The sequence below is a fragment of the Passer domesticus genome, chromosome 2 (assembly GCF_036417665.1).
Source record: "Passer domesticus isolate bPasDom1 chromosome 2, bPasDom1.hap1, whole genome shotgun sequence".
Lineage (NCBI taxonomy): Eukaryota > Metazoa > Chordata > Aves > Passeriformes > Passeridae > Passer > Passer domesticus.
In genome coordinates, this window is record NC_087475.1 from 42,511,054 (window position 1) to 42,526,444 (window position 15,391).

The window sequence follows — 15,391 nt, forward strand, 5'->3', positions numbered from 1 at the left end:
GACTCATATCCTGCAGTGAGAGTCTGGCTTTGGCCACCCAGGTCTAGGAGGCCAGAGTTAAATTTTGGGTGGTTATAAGACATAAATATCTTGCTCAGATCTTCCTTTTATAATGATGCCCTTCTAATCTCTGTTTTCTCTGATGAAGTGAATGGCTGAGAGCAGAGAGAATGTTGTAGCATGGGAATGAGTGGCCTTGAACTGATTATGGTGCCTTTGCCATGGGGACACATTAAGGAACAAATGGCATTGAAGAATATGTCCCTATATATCACTAACTATTTTCTAGATTTCTGAAAGCGTGTTTGCCAGCCATATTATTTCACATTTTAGCACAGAAATAAATCAACATTACAACCTGTGGAAAATAGGATTTCTTAAAAGTACTTCCACAACTAGCTTGAGAATTCCAGGGGTTTTGTCCCCGAACATTACCAAGTCAATTTTCAGCTAGTCACATTCCCAAGTGAGCTGCATGTTTTACAGGCAGTACTTTTTTTCCAATCCATCTTTCTCCTATATGTCTATATCCAGCTGATTTAATGATAAAAGAGATTTTTAAGGGATCCGGTTTTGCCACATTGATTTTTATCAAGCAAGGGGTGACTTGATAAAAGGATGATGAATCTAGGTCTCTCTCCGCAGACAGAAAAGAGCTGAGTTATCCATTTTCCATTTAACAGTGAAGGTCTCCACCTAGGAGAACTAAAGTTGGACTGAGAATAAGAATCTGAATGGGATTGAGACAGGCGCTATCCTCTTTTCTTTCCCACCTATGCAAGCATTATAATCTGGGAGACATGGGCTACAGTTAAAAGCAGCCATGTCTTTCCAGTCCTATCACTACATGTGAAAATGCTCTGTACCTGACAAAGAGGAGGATATAACCAGTCTCTGGGAGTCTTCCACCCTGGACAGTATTCCATCTCTACCGCTCTGCACTTGGAGATTGCCTGAGCATAAGTGACAAGAGGAAGACTATGTACACTTTCTCCTCTTTCTCTTATGAGGCAAATAGGTTACAGTTCAGATTTTGTTAACTTGGATATTAGGAATATCACCCTTTACAGGAACAGCTAATTTGTTTTTCTGGATCACTCCATTCCCACAGTGCAAATGAATGGTTAAAAAAACATATAGAGGCAATGAGCAGTGACTGGGAATCCTGCAGCTTCAACTTCAGAAGAAAAGATCTGAAAGATAGAACTCATTAAGGTGTTCAAGACAGGACCTGAATTCTAACGTGTGTTCAATGCCAAGTACAGTGTGACCCCTTCTTGCCAAACCAAGTAGAAATACCATCAAAATGTATGATAGTAATTTCCTAGTCTATCCAGACCATGAGCTCCAGAAAGAATAATCTGTGAATGAAATTCATCTCACATGATGTCATTGTTCCTGTCTGAGCTACAAACTCTTCTTCTGCAGACAATGGTGAGAAGCAGGAACTGAAGAGTACAAGTGCTACTTAATCCAGCAAAGACTTTTAAAGAAGCTCAGATCAACTGTGTCCTGAAAGTGCCTATTTCTCTCAGCTGACACCAAAGGATACATTATCTCTCTGGCTCTGAGGTTAGATACCCCCATTTGGTCAACTGGATTTTGTCTGAATGAGGGAATAAGAGTTGAAAATATTTTAATGTACAAATTATTTCTGATATTATAAATGTTCCCTGATTTTTTAATGTAAAAATTATTTCTAATATTATAAATGTTCTCTGATTTTTAAGCCCATTAACATTCATTGTGAGATCACAGAAAAGTAAGTTTCTTGCAAGTTCATTTATTATGCAGTGACTTTTTTCCTCTAAATGACTGATGCTTTTTTTTAGCAGAAGAAATACATTACTCAAATTCCTGTTATTTCTCCATATATATCACACTTTAATATAGGAGCACTGTAGGTGTGTTATATTAAAAACACAATGCACTTTAAGCAATTAGCTTTTTACTTTACTTTCTCTAGCAGTTACTTAGGTAACACAGTTGTTATTATGTACTGGATATTTTTATGGCCTTGAATGCTTCAAGAGCAAAAACAACTTTCATTCTGGTCTGTTTTCATTTGTGTTCCTACACAGTATTTATGCTGTCCAAATATATAATAGGAAAGGAAAAGTCTCAGCACTTTAAAGCAAAGGCAATTATCCTAGGGACTGTTAAGAGCTGGTTGAGTATCAGCAGCGTGGTTTGCTCCCATACAAATGAGCAGCAATGGCAGCTGTCCATCAGGATCTGGCAGTGCATTAGTCTTGCCTGAGTTTAACTTTATCAGTGCGTGTACTGACATGTCAGCTGGGTGTCATGAACCCACCACAGATGGTGGAGACCTGGAGTGAGGTTCAGCTGCCTGCAGACAGATATCCACTTCTTTGGAAACCTTCTCTCTCTTCCAGAACAGATGTTAAATAGGTCCTGCACCATACCTGGGACCCTCACGTGAAGTTTTTCTCTGGAAAGGCTGTGACTTCTTAGTCAGTGGCATCTAGGCAGTTATTCAAGTTGCCAGCTGTCTCATTTTGGCCTAATTCAAGATCTTATGAGTAGTTCCCAGCTCCCTCATTCAATATAGATACAAATGAATGAAATGCCATGTTGGACTCCTCTAGAACATCCAGAAGATGGAAGAACTTCTGTAAGGCCTTTATCACATCTCTCAGCTCTTTGCAGATGCCTAGATAGTTCAGGGCATGTCACTTGTCATGACACTTGTGTTTCAGCCAATGGTTTCTGCCTGTTATTGACCCCCTTGACTAGCTCTCCACTGCTACCATGGAAGAGTAATAAATCCAGCTCCACAGAGCACCTGTATTAGAGACACTGGATCAGGCAGAGTGAATTCCATTTCTTTTGTACCAGAAATAACATTTACATGACATACATTCATTACAGAAGCAGCAAGACCCAAGAAAACCAAAAAGACATGTACACGATGGTAATTTATGATTGCTGCCACCAGATCACAAAGCCACTGGAACAGGGTGAAATTGTGAGCTTCTACTGAGTCCCCAGTTGACCACATCTAAGTCCTTAATTCTAGTAGTCTTAGTCACTTTCACTTTGGTAGGCCTGTTTGAGGAGAAGTTAGGTATTGACTGCTCAGAAGGAGTTAGATTAACTCAGCTCTAGCCCTCTACAACCTAAATATCTTGTCAAGCATAAAGTTCTTCATAGCTGACAGAGGAACATTGGCGCTTCCACAGAGCTATAAATGTAATCTCTGGCAGATATCTGCATTAGACTGGGAGTTACCCTCTGAAAATGCCTGTTTTCTTAACCAGCTGTGCAAGGAGTCCATCCTCCTCATTCCGAATCCTGTAGGAGGAGTTCTCTGTTACTGTGTACCTCAGTACTTGGCAGTGTCCAGAATGGGATCTGTTGAAGTGTATTGCAGGTAATCTCCCATTTTCCATGTTGACTAAGTATCTGAATTGATAATATGCTACCTACTTATTTTGACCTCATGTGGACCTCTGAAGTTGCTAGGATCTACATCCATACCTAGGATCCAGAAAATTATGTTTGGTTTGCTCAGAGATGCACAGTCTTAGGGTTGTCCTCTGTTAATGATAGATACAATTTGATGTGGTGAACCCATGCTTTTCCCTTCCCCAATATTATTAATTATCTTGGCTTTCCCATCAAACATCTGTAACTATCCACCCAAGATTTGCTGTTTATATGCAGCTTTGCATTATAGAAGCATTGTGTATTAATCCAGATTTACAAGGTGAAATTTCAATTGAATAGAAGTTGTGCAGCCTTCAAATTAACCATTTTCATTTGAATCTAGCTATCCTTCTAGGTACCTGATGATATCATGGCAATGAGTATGATTAGCAGTATGATATGAACTATGTATCGATATGTCTTATAGACCAAAATCTCCTTTGTGCACATCTGATCTATAGAGCCTAGCTCCAACCCAAGGGTTATGGTTACATTTAGACATCTACAAACTGGATCTCTGAATTAATCATCCAGATTCTCTTCATCCTCAGTGGGGAGAAGAGGGTAATTCAGATTCTTGTCTTCTCTAAATGAGTATTTTAAGCAAGCTCTGGAGGTGCTATGTCCATCTATTAGTAAAGGAATGAAGTGATTGCTCAAACTTCAATTGTAACACTAGAAACATGAAAAGCTTGGACAAATAAATCCCACTTCATGTTTATCTGGTTTGATAGGGCACAGATAGGCAAACTTTATCCTAGATATTTTGCTTTTCTTTATCCTAACAGCCAAATTCAGCAATCACATACTTTCTTAATGTACACCAAGTGAAGACCCATAAATGTGTCATTTCTTCATTTTACTGTTTGCTGAAAGTCTGGTGATTAGGAGAGGATTCTATCTGCAGTTTTTTTTTATTCCCTACCTTTCTAATGGTGATCCATAGTACCATTCACACCCCTATGACTTTCCTGGAAATGAGAAGATGACTCCCAAAGGGTCTTCACACCTATTAGGTAAAGGAAGTTCAACTAGTATAAAAAAGTCCATTTTAGAAGATGATCATGCAGTCACTGTGTTCCATGAGACATCACTCTTCAGGCAAGGTAGAAACTGCATGGCAGTCAAGATTTGTGCATTTTCTTTGATAACTAATTAACATAGACATCTGTGGCTCCTGCCACTGTTGGGAAATGGCCTTTCCTTGCCCGTGCTAGTCAGGGTCTGAGCAGCAGGCAGACCCATTCCACCTGAAGACAGAGGCAACCACTGTAACAAAGCTCTGTCTTAGCAACCACCTCACGCACGTTCGGAATGCAATGCGTCGGATACAACAGCATGCACAACCATTCACCTGGGGATGGAATAATATCACCATTTTTAAAAACAGGACTCTGTCAGGTCTCCCAGGAGGGTTCTGACAGCCACCATCATTCATCCACCTTTGCCACCTGGAACTGGTATTAACCATGAGGGAAAAAATGATTGCACAGACTTAAACTCAGATATTGCAGAGAGACAGAAACTGAGACTAAACAAAACTTGATACTAAGCAAACACTTATTTTGGAGAACCAATCAAAGCCTAAATTCAAATGACCACAACAAATGTGGTAAAATATATTTATTCATTTTGCGTATTGTATCCAAACAGCTAATAAGAAACAGGACTCTGTCTAAACATGCAAAATGTAAAACAGAAGGAGCTGTATATTTCAGGAATCATCTGCTGATTAGCATCACACAGGGTTATCAAATCCAACAGCAAAGCATCTAAGGGTTTTGGGGTAGTAGCCTGTGGGAAGCCAGGAGGCTTCTAAAACACTTGTGCAAGCCTGTCATCTTCAGCCTTCAGAGTGTGGCCCAAAACTCCAGTTATGATGTATTGTTCAGGTTCATTGTTTGTACCTTATCCCATGGTCTCAGTATGCAGAAGATACTTGGAAAATTAATCTCAGAACTTTAAGCCCTTTAAGACTTATACCTTTTGGATTTTATTCTAGGGTCTCTTGACAAAAAAAAGTCTTGAGGCTAAACATTCTATCCCAGGAAAATTGTGCTGTCATGGCATACATTTAACAGTTCAAGATTGTGGACCAAACAGTCTAACAAACCTGAAATGAAAACTTCACTTTTAGGAATGCCCTGGATGATTCCCTGGCCAATTCAGATCAATGTCTGATTTGTCTACAGTCTTGTTACTTTTAGTCTTTTATAGTTAAAATGCAAAGGAGATTATATATTTTTAAGTAATATTTTCTATTTCATGTAGCTTTGTAGCAGTGGCAAAAAGTTGCGCACAACTGATTTGTTATATTACAATCACATTTCTTCACTGTAACAGAAACCATAGCAGAGTGGAATAAAAAAGTTAAAAAGAGACTTAAAGTACATTGGAATTAATTCTTAAAAAGGGTAGTTCAGGGTATCTTCCTCATGGAAATTGCTTTATCTGCTTTTACTTTAAGGAAATCAGAAGGGACTCTAAAAGCACATTTTCCCACAAAGTGTGACACAGTATATTCCCCTCCCTGGGGTAAAGAGCATAAAAGGTGTTCTTTCTCAGATGGGGTGCATGCTCATCCACTAATCTATGCAGCCACTGTACTGTGTGTGAATGCAAATCACCCATGAATGCCACGGCAAATTTCTTAGTTGCCTGTCTCCACAGTATGCATGTGCATTATGTATTATATGTTTAATAGTGCATCAGCTCCCTGGTGAAAAATCAAGAAAACTTCCGTGTCCTCCTGAAAGAAAATGTGGAATTATTTTATACACGTCCAGCCAGGTCAGGCTGCAGTATGTTCTCAGGAGAAATTCCAGCTGAATTAAGACAGCACTGCTGTACAGTGATGTGGTGGATACAGAGGTACTTGGGGCAGCTCAAACACAGGAAGCAGCATGGCTGTATCAGCATGGTGCTCTCTGTAGACTAATTAGTCCTGCTAAGGAGCTGGACTATTAAGTCCATGCTAAATGCAAATCTGCGCCTTCCCCTTGGGCTGTGCTGAATGAGCTCTGCTGAGGAAGGCTTTTCTGCCTGGAACCAGGGACCTCTAACAGCCACAAAAACTTATGAAGCTGTAAAGCATAAGGAGATTGGCCAGCAAGACAGGGGCGTTTTTAGGGAGAGAGCCCAGGAAGGCTTGTGAGCTCATTTCCATTGCTCCAGGCACAGGACTCAGAGCTGAATGCTACTGCAGTGTCTGCATTGCTCTACATGCCCTTGTGGGGTGTGAGGCTATGGGGATGCTTACACCAGTTTCTAGTGCTTACACCAGTTTCTAGTGCATCCTTTCTGGGGATGAGGCATCATCCTTGAGCTGAGAGAAAAATACTGGAAGGCAGCAGCAGCTCTGGGCACATGGCAAAATGAAATTAGAATGCAAAATTACAGAAAGAACTGCTAATATTTTAGCCTACAAGACACACACACACAAAGTAAAGATGGTGAAGATGAAACTTAAATGAGTGTTTTGTCCATCATTGTACAAAGACAAATGGGAATGAAGTGAAGAATAAGAATACCAAAGCTTACACCATGTTGCATTGTCCTCCAGATAGTCCTCTGGGAAGCAAGAGGGAAACAGATTCAGGGAACAGAAAAACAAAACAAAACAAAACAAAATAAACCACAGGTTATACCAAACAGGCAACCACAGAGAAGATAACGAGTCTTTATAAGCAGTTGATTTTAAATGAGAAACTTTAGATCATGCTCTACAGAAGCAGGTGTTAAAACTATTTAATTTTTGACCATTTTTAAAATGTACTGATCTTCAGGTGTACTTGCTAGATTCTTGGACTAAGATTGTCACTTTTTGGCACTTTGTAGTAGAGGGGTAAGGAAATATTTCTCTGAGCTGTTCAAATGTACACTTTAGGATGAGATGAATTGTTCTTTAGAAATATGTGATCTCAAATCAGTTGCCTAAACCCATGCTTAGATAACTGAGCTAAGGCCTTTATTTCTCTCTGTTAACAGTAAAAATGACAGTCATCTGGACTCAAATCAAGGTAGCTGGTTCTAGGTATCTGCACTATGGATTTCTACACTGAATCAGAAAAGTCCTCATTTTTGCTACTGTTGCAGTCAGTATGAGGTGGAATACAGCTATTGAAATGTAGGCAGAGCAAGTCAATTTAGCACCTCTGAGATATTCCATTTAACTTCCAACCAGGTCTCCTGTAACCTTGCTTTCACCTTTGGACATCTTGAAAAGCACAGGCATCTCAAAGAGCATTAGGTGACTATATTTATGCAGCTGAATTTCACATGGTGCAACTTGCAGAGAACAGCTGGTGCTCAGTTCTGTTCTCCCACTTGGATGCCTCACAGTGAACATCCTCTAAGGTGTTCTATCCAGACTTCAGATGACAGTCCAGGGGAGCATAAGCATCTCAAATTAGTTTTCTATCTTCCAGCTCAGTTAGATGACTTAAATACCCCAAGGCATTTCAGTCTTGTCTATCTACATGTGGATGTTCCAATTGAGTGTTTTATTTCCCTCTCTTTGAGAGATGTGTGTGACAGATGAGGTGAATCACTCTCCAAAGATGTGTCTCTCTCCATTGGCTTCAGAAAGAGCCTGACTTTTAGGCCCAGTGCTGTGAAGATGTCATTGAATTGTCTGAGCATGAGTGTCTTGAATTGTTTGAGCTTCTGTAGTATATTCAAGCCAGCTCCCCTCTGCTGCTCCAGAAGTGCACTGGACTCCTTGAGACCTCTGCTGGTCCCATATTTCAGATACTCTAGCATGTCTCAGATGGTGCTTTTCATCCATGCTTAGACAAGTCTCTCAAGATCCACATAGCTTCCAAAATACATCAGATGCTTTAAAACCCCATATGCTTTTGGGGGATATTTAGATTTTTCCACATTTCTTAGAAGTAATTTTGATCTATTTCTTATTTGTTAAGCCTTACTTGTTACAGCTATGACAATAACACAGAGAAATCACTTTCCCTCCTTTTGAAGTGGAATATCTGGATTAATAGCATGAGCTCAGGCAAGGATGAAGGAGCACTTTCTCAGATGTGCTCAGTACCTGGTGATTTCAGCACAGACTTCTTATGAGAGCTTTGTGCAACATACCTGATAAAATATGCCCAACTGAATTAAGTTTATAAGTGAGGATAGCAGCAGGACTAAAACAGAATTCAGTTCAGATATGCTGCATGTTTGTATAACACTGAGATGCACAGGAAATATTTTCTAAACGTCGTGTCTTCTGCTGTCAAAAACAGAATAGTTTGTCACTTCTTTTGAGGTTTTTGTAATGTGTGCTTGGACTTTGTGGTGACAGTTTAAAGTCAAGTGGTCTGACAGTGTTTCATGACTACACACTCAAGAATAGACTTCTAAAAGCATTAATGTAACACTGAACAGTCTTCTGAATCACAAGAAAAGACTATTCTTGTATCCATAATAATCAAAATGGTCTCGAGTGTTTGAAAATACCAACAAAATACTAGTATTGCAGTGTATTTATATGAAGTAAGCAACAGAAAATGATCAGTGTGTAGACAAGAAAACTGCTGTGCATGTTGCACCCTGTTAACAATGCAAGGGTTAAGAGTATCCAAATGAAGCTGGTCCTCCAAGATCTGGCTACAGTTCATAAAGAGAGATGTCATTCAGGGAATGATTCAGCACATGGAAAGCTGAGGTTCCAACACAGGTTAAATGGTGTTTGTGTGAGGCAGGAGTGTAGCATTTATATCCTTCTGGATAAAATTACCTAAGATGGTGTGAGATGCTGGCAGTGACCTTTCCTAAGAGCTGCTAAGGGATTACAGCTCTGAAATAAGGCCGTCTGCTCTAATCCAAATGAACTACCTTTCCTAGCTCCACTGAGATCAGCAGCCATCTCTGAATTGAGAGATGGCTGGTCCCAGCCCAGAAGGAGACAACACATTCATCACTGCCATTTGAAGATGGATTTACTACCAAAACTCATCATTAACAGACCATAAATAGTAATTATTTTAGATGCCATCAGCAAGAACAGGAAATAGGAATTTGATTTGAACATTTTTTAAATGAACAGCAGCAATACTAAACTCCTTGGTTTTTTTCTTGAAATACTGCATGAACAAGACTAGTTAAATCATATGAAGATAAGTTCCCCTTTCAGACTCTAGAAGTCATAAAGAATTATCTGTATTAGCAACGTTCATTAGTTTCAGCCTTTACAGGCTAGCAGTATAGGACACATCTCTGCTTTATTCAGTGTGCTGTTCAGTATTTTGCAAGTTAGTATTTTGATGTGTTCAGAAGTATCTTTCTTATGTCAATATGTAATGCATCTTAAACCTTCCTTTTTCATTACAAAAATGCTTGAACTGTTCTTACATCATCAAACTAATCCAAGTTGAGCCATGCTTCCAGCCCCTTCCTTTTCATGCTCTTCCTCCCATTTCAGCTGTTTGCAACTTTCAGATTTGACAAAGCATGATGGAAACCTAAAGGCTTTGGTGACCTTTCACTTCACATTGGCCAATTCTACATTAAGATCCAAGCCTCTGCTCCGAGCAGTGCAGAAGGACTAGTTCTCTGAGTATAAAGTGAAAGGGTAAAATTATGATCCCATCAAATACAGATTGAGTATTGCTACTCAGATTTTTAGCCCGAGATGTTGCACTGCACTATGATCCTGCTGTGGTTTGACCTACAATGGAGGTAAGCATCTTCTCTGCTTCTCCTTTCAGGATAACCAGGCTACAATATTTCCAGAAGAGTGGAGAACTAACAAATGTTTCTTTTTGCTGCAGGGTAATCCCATGACTTGACTAGAAATGCCATGTTATTTTCCTATTGGGTTGCCATGAAAATTGACAGAATAGAGTACATAGAGTACAACATAGACAGGAGTGATTGGAAAGACTTGGCACTGTGAAAAGCTACTGTGACATCCCATGAATTTGATGAATGATGGCGTCAAGAAGATACCTGGGTCCTCATCTGCATTGGTATATTTGGGTACTCTCTTTGGCAAGACAGACCAGTGCTCTGCAAGTGTGCAGCAATTAGCTGTGATACAGCCTTTTTAAAATCAGAAGCTCTTCAGTTTTGCTCATTGGTTTTACCTACAGATGATTGCTGGGATGGTACAGCTGTAGTAATTATCCCTCTACAAATCTATAGATGTATAAATAGCAGGAACATTGAAGTCTGAAATGTGAATCCAATGATTGGTAGTAAAGAAAATAATCTTATGTTAAAGTATTTTTTTCCCAAAATGATTGAATAAGTAAAGCAAGATTAACGATCACTGAAGTTTTAGCTGATTAAAGTAAATTGTTAAGATGGATGGAAATAAAGCAGTGGCAATTTTATAATTAAGTAAAGAAGTGAAACAAATTGAGGTGCCTTTGAAAGTGTGTCAGTTAAAGAACTAGGTGATAAAAATGGTGTTAATACATAACTTTTTTATAAAATAAAAAAAATACAAAATATTGCTGTAGACCACTTTTGATGCATAATTTATACTGCAAAGTACCTGCAAAGGCTTATGTGGCTTCTGACCTGTAGGAAAGAATTTATTCTCTTCTAACAAGCCTAATACATAAAAACTGAGCTATACTGCTCTCCTACAATGAAATTCTATACCATTTCCAGTGAAGAAAAAAACTTTACTGAATGCTGGAACAGCTGGCAAAGAAACTATAAAGAGTGATTATATAATTATTAAATCAGGAGATGACCACTTTCTAGTATATAGCCAAGCCTTTCGTACTAATCTGAAACTAGAATATGTTTTGCCTTACCAGCCTATCCAAACTTGTGCCAGCAGCAGTTGTAGGTCTCTCCTCTGGGACATATGGTCTAAACCGGGTATTGAAGTTGTCAGGGACAGAACGGGAAGATCTCAGGGCAGGTGCTGGTTTAGGTTGGCCACATCCTTGGAAAACCTGAAAAAAGACATTCTTGGTTATATGTTCGTTAAATGAGAATCATAAAAAATGGAAAGCTGATATTTTGTAGCCTCTTCATTCTCTTTCTGTATTCTTGAAACAAGATTTGATTGACATTTTTATAATACTGAATCGAGTGCTTGGCCTGCATTAAAACTCAGGTTAATAATTTAGCATTATTAATCACTTGGTGAGGGTATGGAAACATATAGGGACCTTAAAACCCCCTTAATTTAAGAAGGTGATTATTATGAGAAATTAACATCTGAAAGCATCTTAATTGCTGTCTTTCCAGGAAGAAAAATACACAAAAGGATGTCCTTTGTGGCAGGACACAGTTGATAGCTGTTTTCAGTTTTGTTAAAATGCAGTATTTACCCAGAATCACAGGTCATCCATAATCCCTACCTACAGCTCTTTGTACCTTGCAATCTTATTTGTAGTCTTAGAGAAAAGGTCAATGATGAAATAGTTTTGTAACTTGGATAACTTTCTTATTCCCTACCAATCTCTCCCTAGAAGGGTGAGGCAGACTGACTGGGCAACAGAGATAATTATTTTCTGCTAGTGTGTTTGTTTTCTGGGTATAGAAAATAATGCTTCCAGTTATTAAACTTTTCATATACTTCCATCTGGAAAAAAGTTTCAGTGTTGTGTATCTGGTGGGTACTAAAGGACACAGAGGACACTTTTGACTACTGGATATCAAGCATATTTCCCAGAGGCATTTTCACACAAGTTGAACATCCGTAAAGAGGTAGAAAATCCACTGAGTTAAAATTTTGAAGTGCTCTCATGAAGTAGAATCCTAGTGTTTGCCTTCACACCAAATTTTTCAGTTTTAGAATCACCCTCCTGTTTTTGTGAGTGTTTCAACATTTTCCCCCATTCAAAAGAAAAAGAATTGAATGTCAGAATTTCTCATAAGATATATTATACAAAACTGTAATGCCATACACAGACTGTTTGAATGAGCTTTGTGGGGGTGATAACCCTATAAATGCTGTGTTTTGGTTGTAGGACCAAATGACTCCTTTTTGTACGGTTGACTATGTTGGTTTCTGCGGCCAGGTTTTGGTAGTGGGGGCACTACAGGGGTGGTTTCTGTGAGAAGCTGCCAGCAGCTTCCCCCGTGTCCGGCAGAGCCAGCGGCAGCCGGCTCCAGGACAGCTCTGCTGGCCAAGGCTGGGCCTGTCAGAAATGACAGCAATGCCTCTGTGATTGCATCGTTAAGAAGGAAAAGAAAGTAACTGTGCAGATAAAATTGTGGCCAGAGAAGAGCAGGGTGAGAGGAGGAACTCGGCAGACACCAAGGTCAGAGCAGAAGGAGGGGCAGGAGGTGCTGCAGGGGCCAGAGCTGAGATTCCCTGCAGCCCCTGGTGCAGCCCATGGTGACGCAGCTGTGCCCCTGCAGCCCATGGAGGTCCCTGGGGATACAGAGATCCACCCTCAGCCCATGGAGGACACCCACACCAGGGCAGGTGGGTTCCTGGGAGGAGGCTGTGACCCCGTGGGAGGCCTGTGCTGGAGCAGGGTCCTGCAGACCTGTGGAGAGAGGAGCCCACTCTGGAGCAGGTTTGCTGGCAGGACTTGTGAGCCTGTGAAGGGACCCACACTGGAGCAGGCTGTGCCTGCAGGACTGCACCTCGTGGAAGAGTGACCCAAGTCCATGGTGCAACTTCTGTTTTTTCAGGGTACATTAAATTGCCTCTCAGGTTTCCTGATATTAATTTCAAGACCCCAAATTATTCAAAATTTGCTGAAAGAAGCTGATTACTACTAAATATATGTCCAGACATCAGGTCTGCTTTGGCTCAAAGTCCAGTAAGTCAGCTGTTGTATGGCCATTGGAATTTTTAATTTATGAATAGAATACTGTTTGGTCTGGTTTGAGAATATCTGTTTAAGAGTTTCAAGCCTCCCTAGTTCTGAGGACTATTGGACAACGAATTAATTCAATCAACCAAGAAAATTGATTTTAGCTTGTAAAACTCTAAACCTTTTGTCAGGAAAGAATCTTATTTTTCCTTTGTAAAGAAAATTCAACTAAGATTAATATTCAAGATTTGTACATGATTGTGTAGGATACAGTATAATTTAAAGGGTGAATCTATATGCTAAGAGCATGAATTATACTTACAAAAGTTTACTTAAGTTTCTTCTGACTCGAGATAAGTTATGCACTGAAAACATAATTATTTATTTAGATATCTATAAAATCCCATTTACTCAATTAAGCATTGAGTATTTGCCTATAAAGCAAGTGACAATTATACAAAACATACAACTAGATTCTCAGGAGAAAGGAAAGTGAGGGAATGTCTCCTTAAAAGTCCCAGTGTGTGATTGTTAAGCTACTTGTACGGCCATGTGGTGCAACTGCAAGTCTACATAATTTATATTACATCTTTCTTATGATGTACTGAAAAAAACCCATCAGAGACTTTGTGGCATTTATCTTCATACAAATAGTTTCAGCAAGTGGTTTTATACAAACAAATTTACATACAGTCAGACAATAATAGAGATGGAAACTAGACAGTAATATTTACATGACAGAAAAAGAAACAACTTGCTTTTTAAATGACCTAATGGAAATGCAGTAAGGATACAATATTCAGTAACTGAATTTTCAGTGCAAAAGAGACATTTAAAAATTTGCATCCTGTTATTAAATGACAGAACACAAAATGTAAAGATGATAACTGATATTTACAAATGCTTCCCAAGAAGAAGCACATGAAATACTTTCTTTACAATGCTACTCAGAGGTATTGAACAATTTCTGGAAAAATACTCAGGTGTTTCATTACACATGCTGTGAATTGGTAGCATAAACCCACTCCCTAAAAAAGTGTATTTTATATATAATTGGTGCAGTCACTTTCATCAAAATTTAAAGAACAGATTCCATTTGAAATTAAGAAAGATAAATTTAGTTGTCATCGTGTACGCGTCTACATTTAGGCTATACATCTAAAATAGGGGAGATCAAAAGTTTTCTTCTGTTTCTCTCTCATCAGCATCTACAGCTGTTTGGGATGTTCTGGGATATCTGAGACGCCTGTTAAGATTTTATAACACAAAACCATTCCTAGCTGAACTGCTGTTAAAGCTCAAATGGACCAAATCTCTACGGTCAGGGATATGAACCAAGCCGTGAGAACAAGTCAACAGAGCTAGTGAAGAATTAAATCTCTTGAGCTGACTAAATGGAAGTACCTACTTCAGGACTAGGATGTACATACTGTAGAAAAAAGAGCCCTTTTCCCAGGAGAATTTGACGTTTTGAATTTTTATGGAAGACTAGTCTGTTCTCTTGGGTCATACTGTTATTTAGCCATGTGCTAGTGCTCAGTGTTTCCAGTTGAGTGTCTCTATATGATTCTGCTCCATTGACTCTTCAGATAGAGCAGCATTGATTTTTTTACCTGAAATGCCATTATATTTTTCCTGCACAGAGCTCTGGAAAGAACACAGATAAATTAAGAGGTTTTCTTAGTATGAAACTTGTGGACTATTTTAAGAAGAACCTTGGATGTAGTCCTGTGAAGATATCCTCCTTATAAATAATGCATAGGTGGTCTGCTATGTCATGGAGCTCATTCATCCATTTAGCTGAAGTAATTGCTGAGAAGGAACATATATTTATAGGTTAAAATGGCACATCCATCAACTCAGATAAAAGCAGATTTAAGACTTACTAAGGGGAAACTCAGTTATGGGATAGACTATATGAAAGTGGAAAAATATGGTCATGGCAGCCACATGACTCTTCCAACAGTCTAACATACTTGTATAGGACCAGACCATTGCAGAAAATAGTTCAATATGTTGTGTTTTGAGCAGCAATGGAGACATGATTATGCTGATGCAATCAGATTAGTAAATTTCTCCACGGTGAATAAAAATGGATGTTGTAACATCTTTTGTGCTGTTTTTTGTGTTTTCCTACACTTGTGAATAAGAAATCTCTATCAATTAGGTATCAACTAGTAAATATTCATGTTTTTAAAATGAAG

At 39.1% G+C, this 15,391-nt stretch overlaps 1 protein-coding gene across 2 annotated transcripts in view; it reads right to left on the reverse strand.

Annotated features, from left to right (window-relative positions):
• The window catches only part of GPC6 (glypican 6), a 724,766-nt gene that overhangs the window by 59,326 nt on the left and 650,049 nt on the right, over nucleotides 1-15,391 (reverse strand). Inside the window, exons 6-7 of one of the 2 annotated variants that reach the window (XM_064408448.1) lie at nucleotides 11,223-11,366; nucleotides 6,991-7,020 (exon numbers count right to left, since the gene is read on the reverse strand). In XM_064408448.1, coding sequence (XP_064264518.1) covers nucleotides 6,991-7,020; nucleotides 11,223-11,366 — 174 coding nt within the window. The remainder of the gene's footprint in view (nucleotides 1-6,990; nucleotides 7,021-11,222; nucleotides 11,367-15,391) is intronic. The other variant, XM_064408449.1, reaches the window with a different exon arrangement.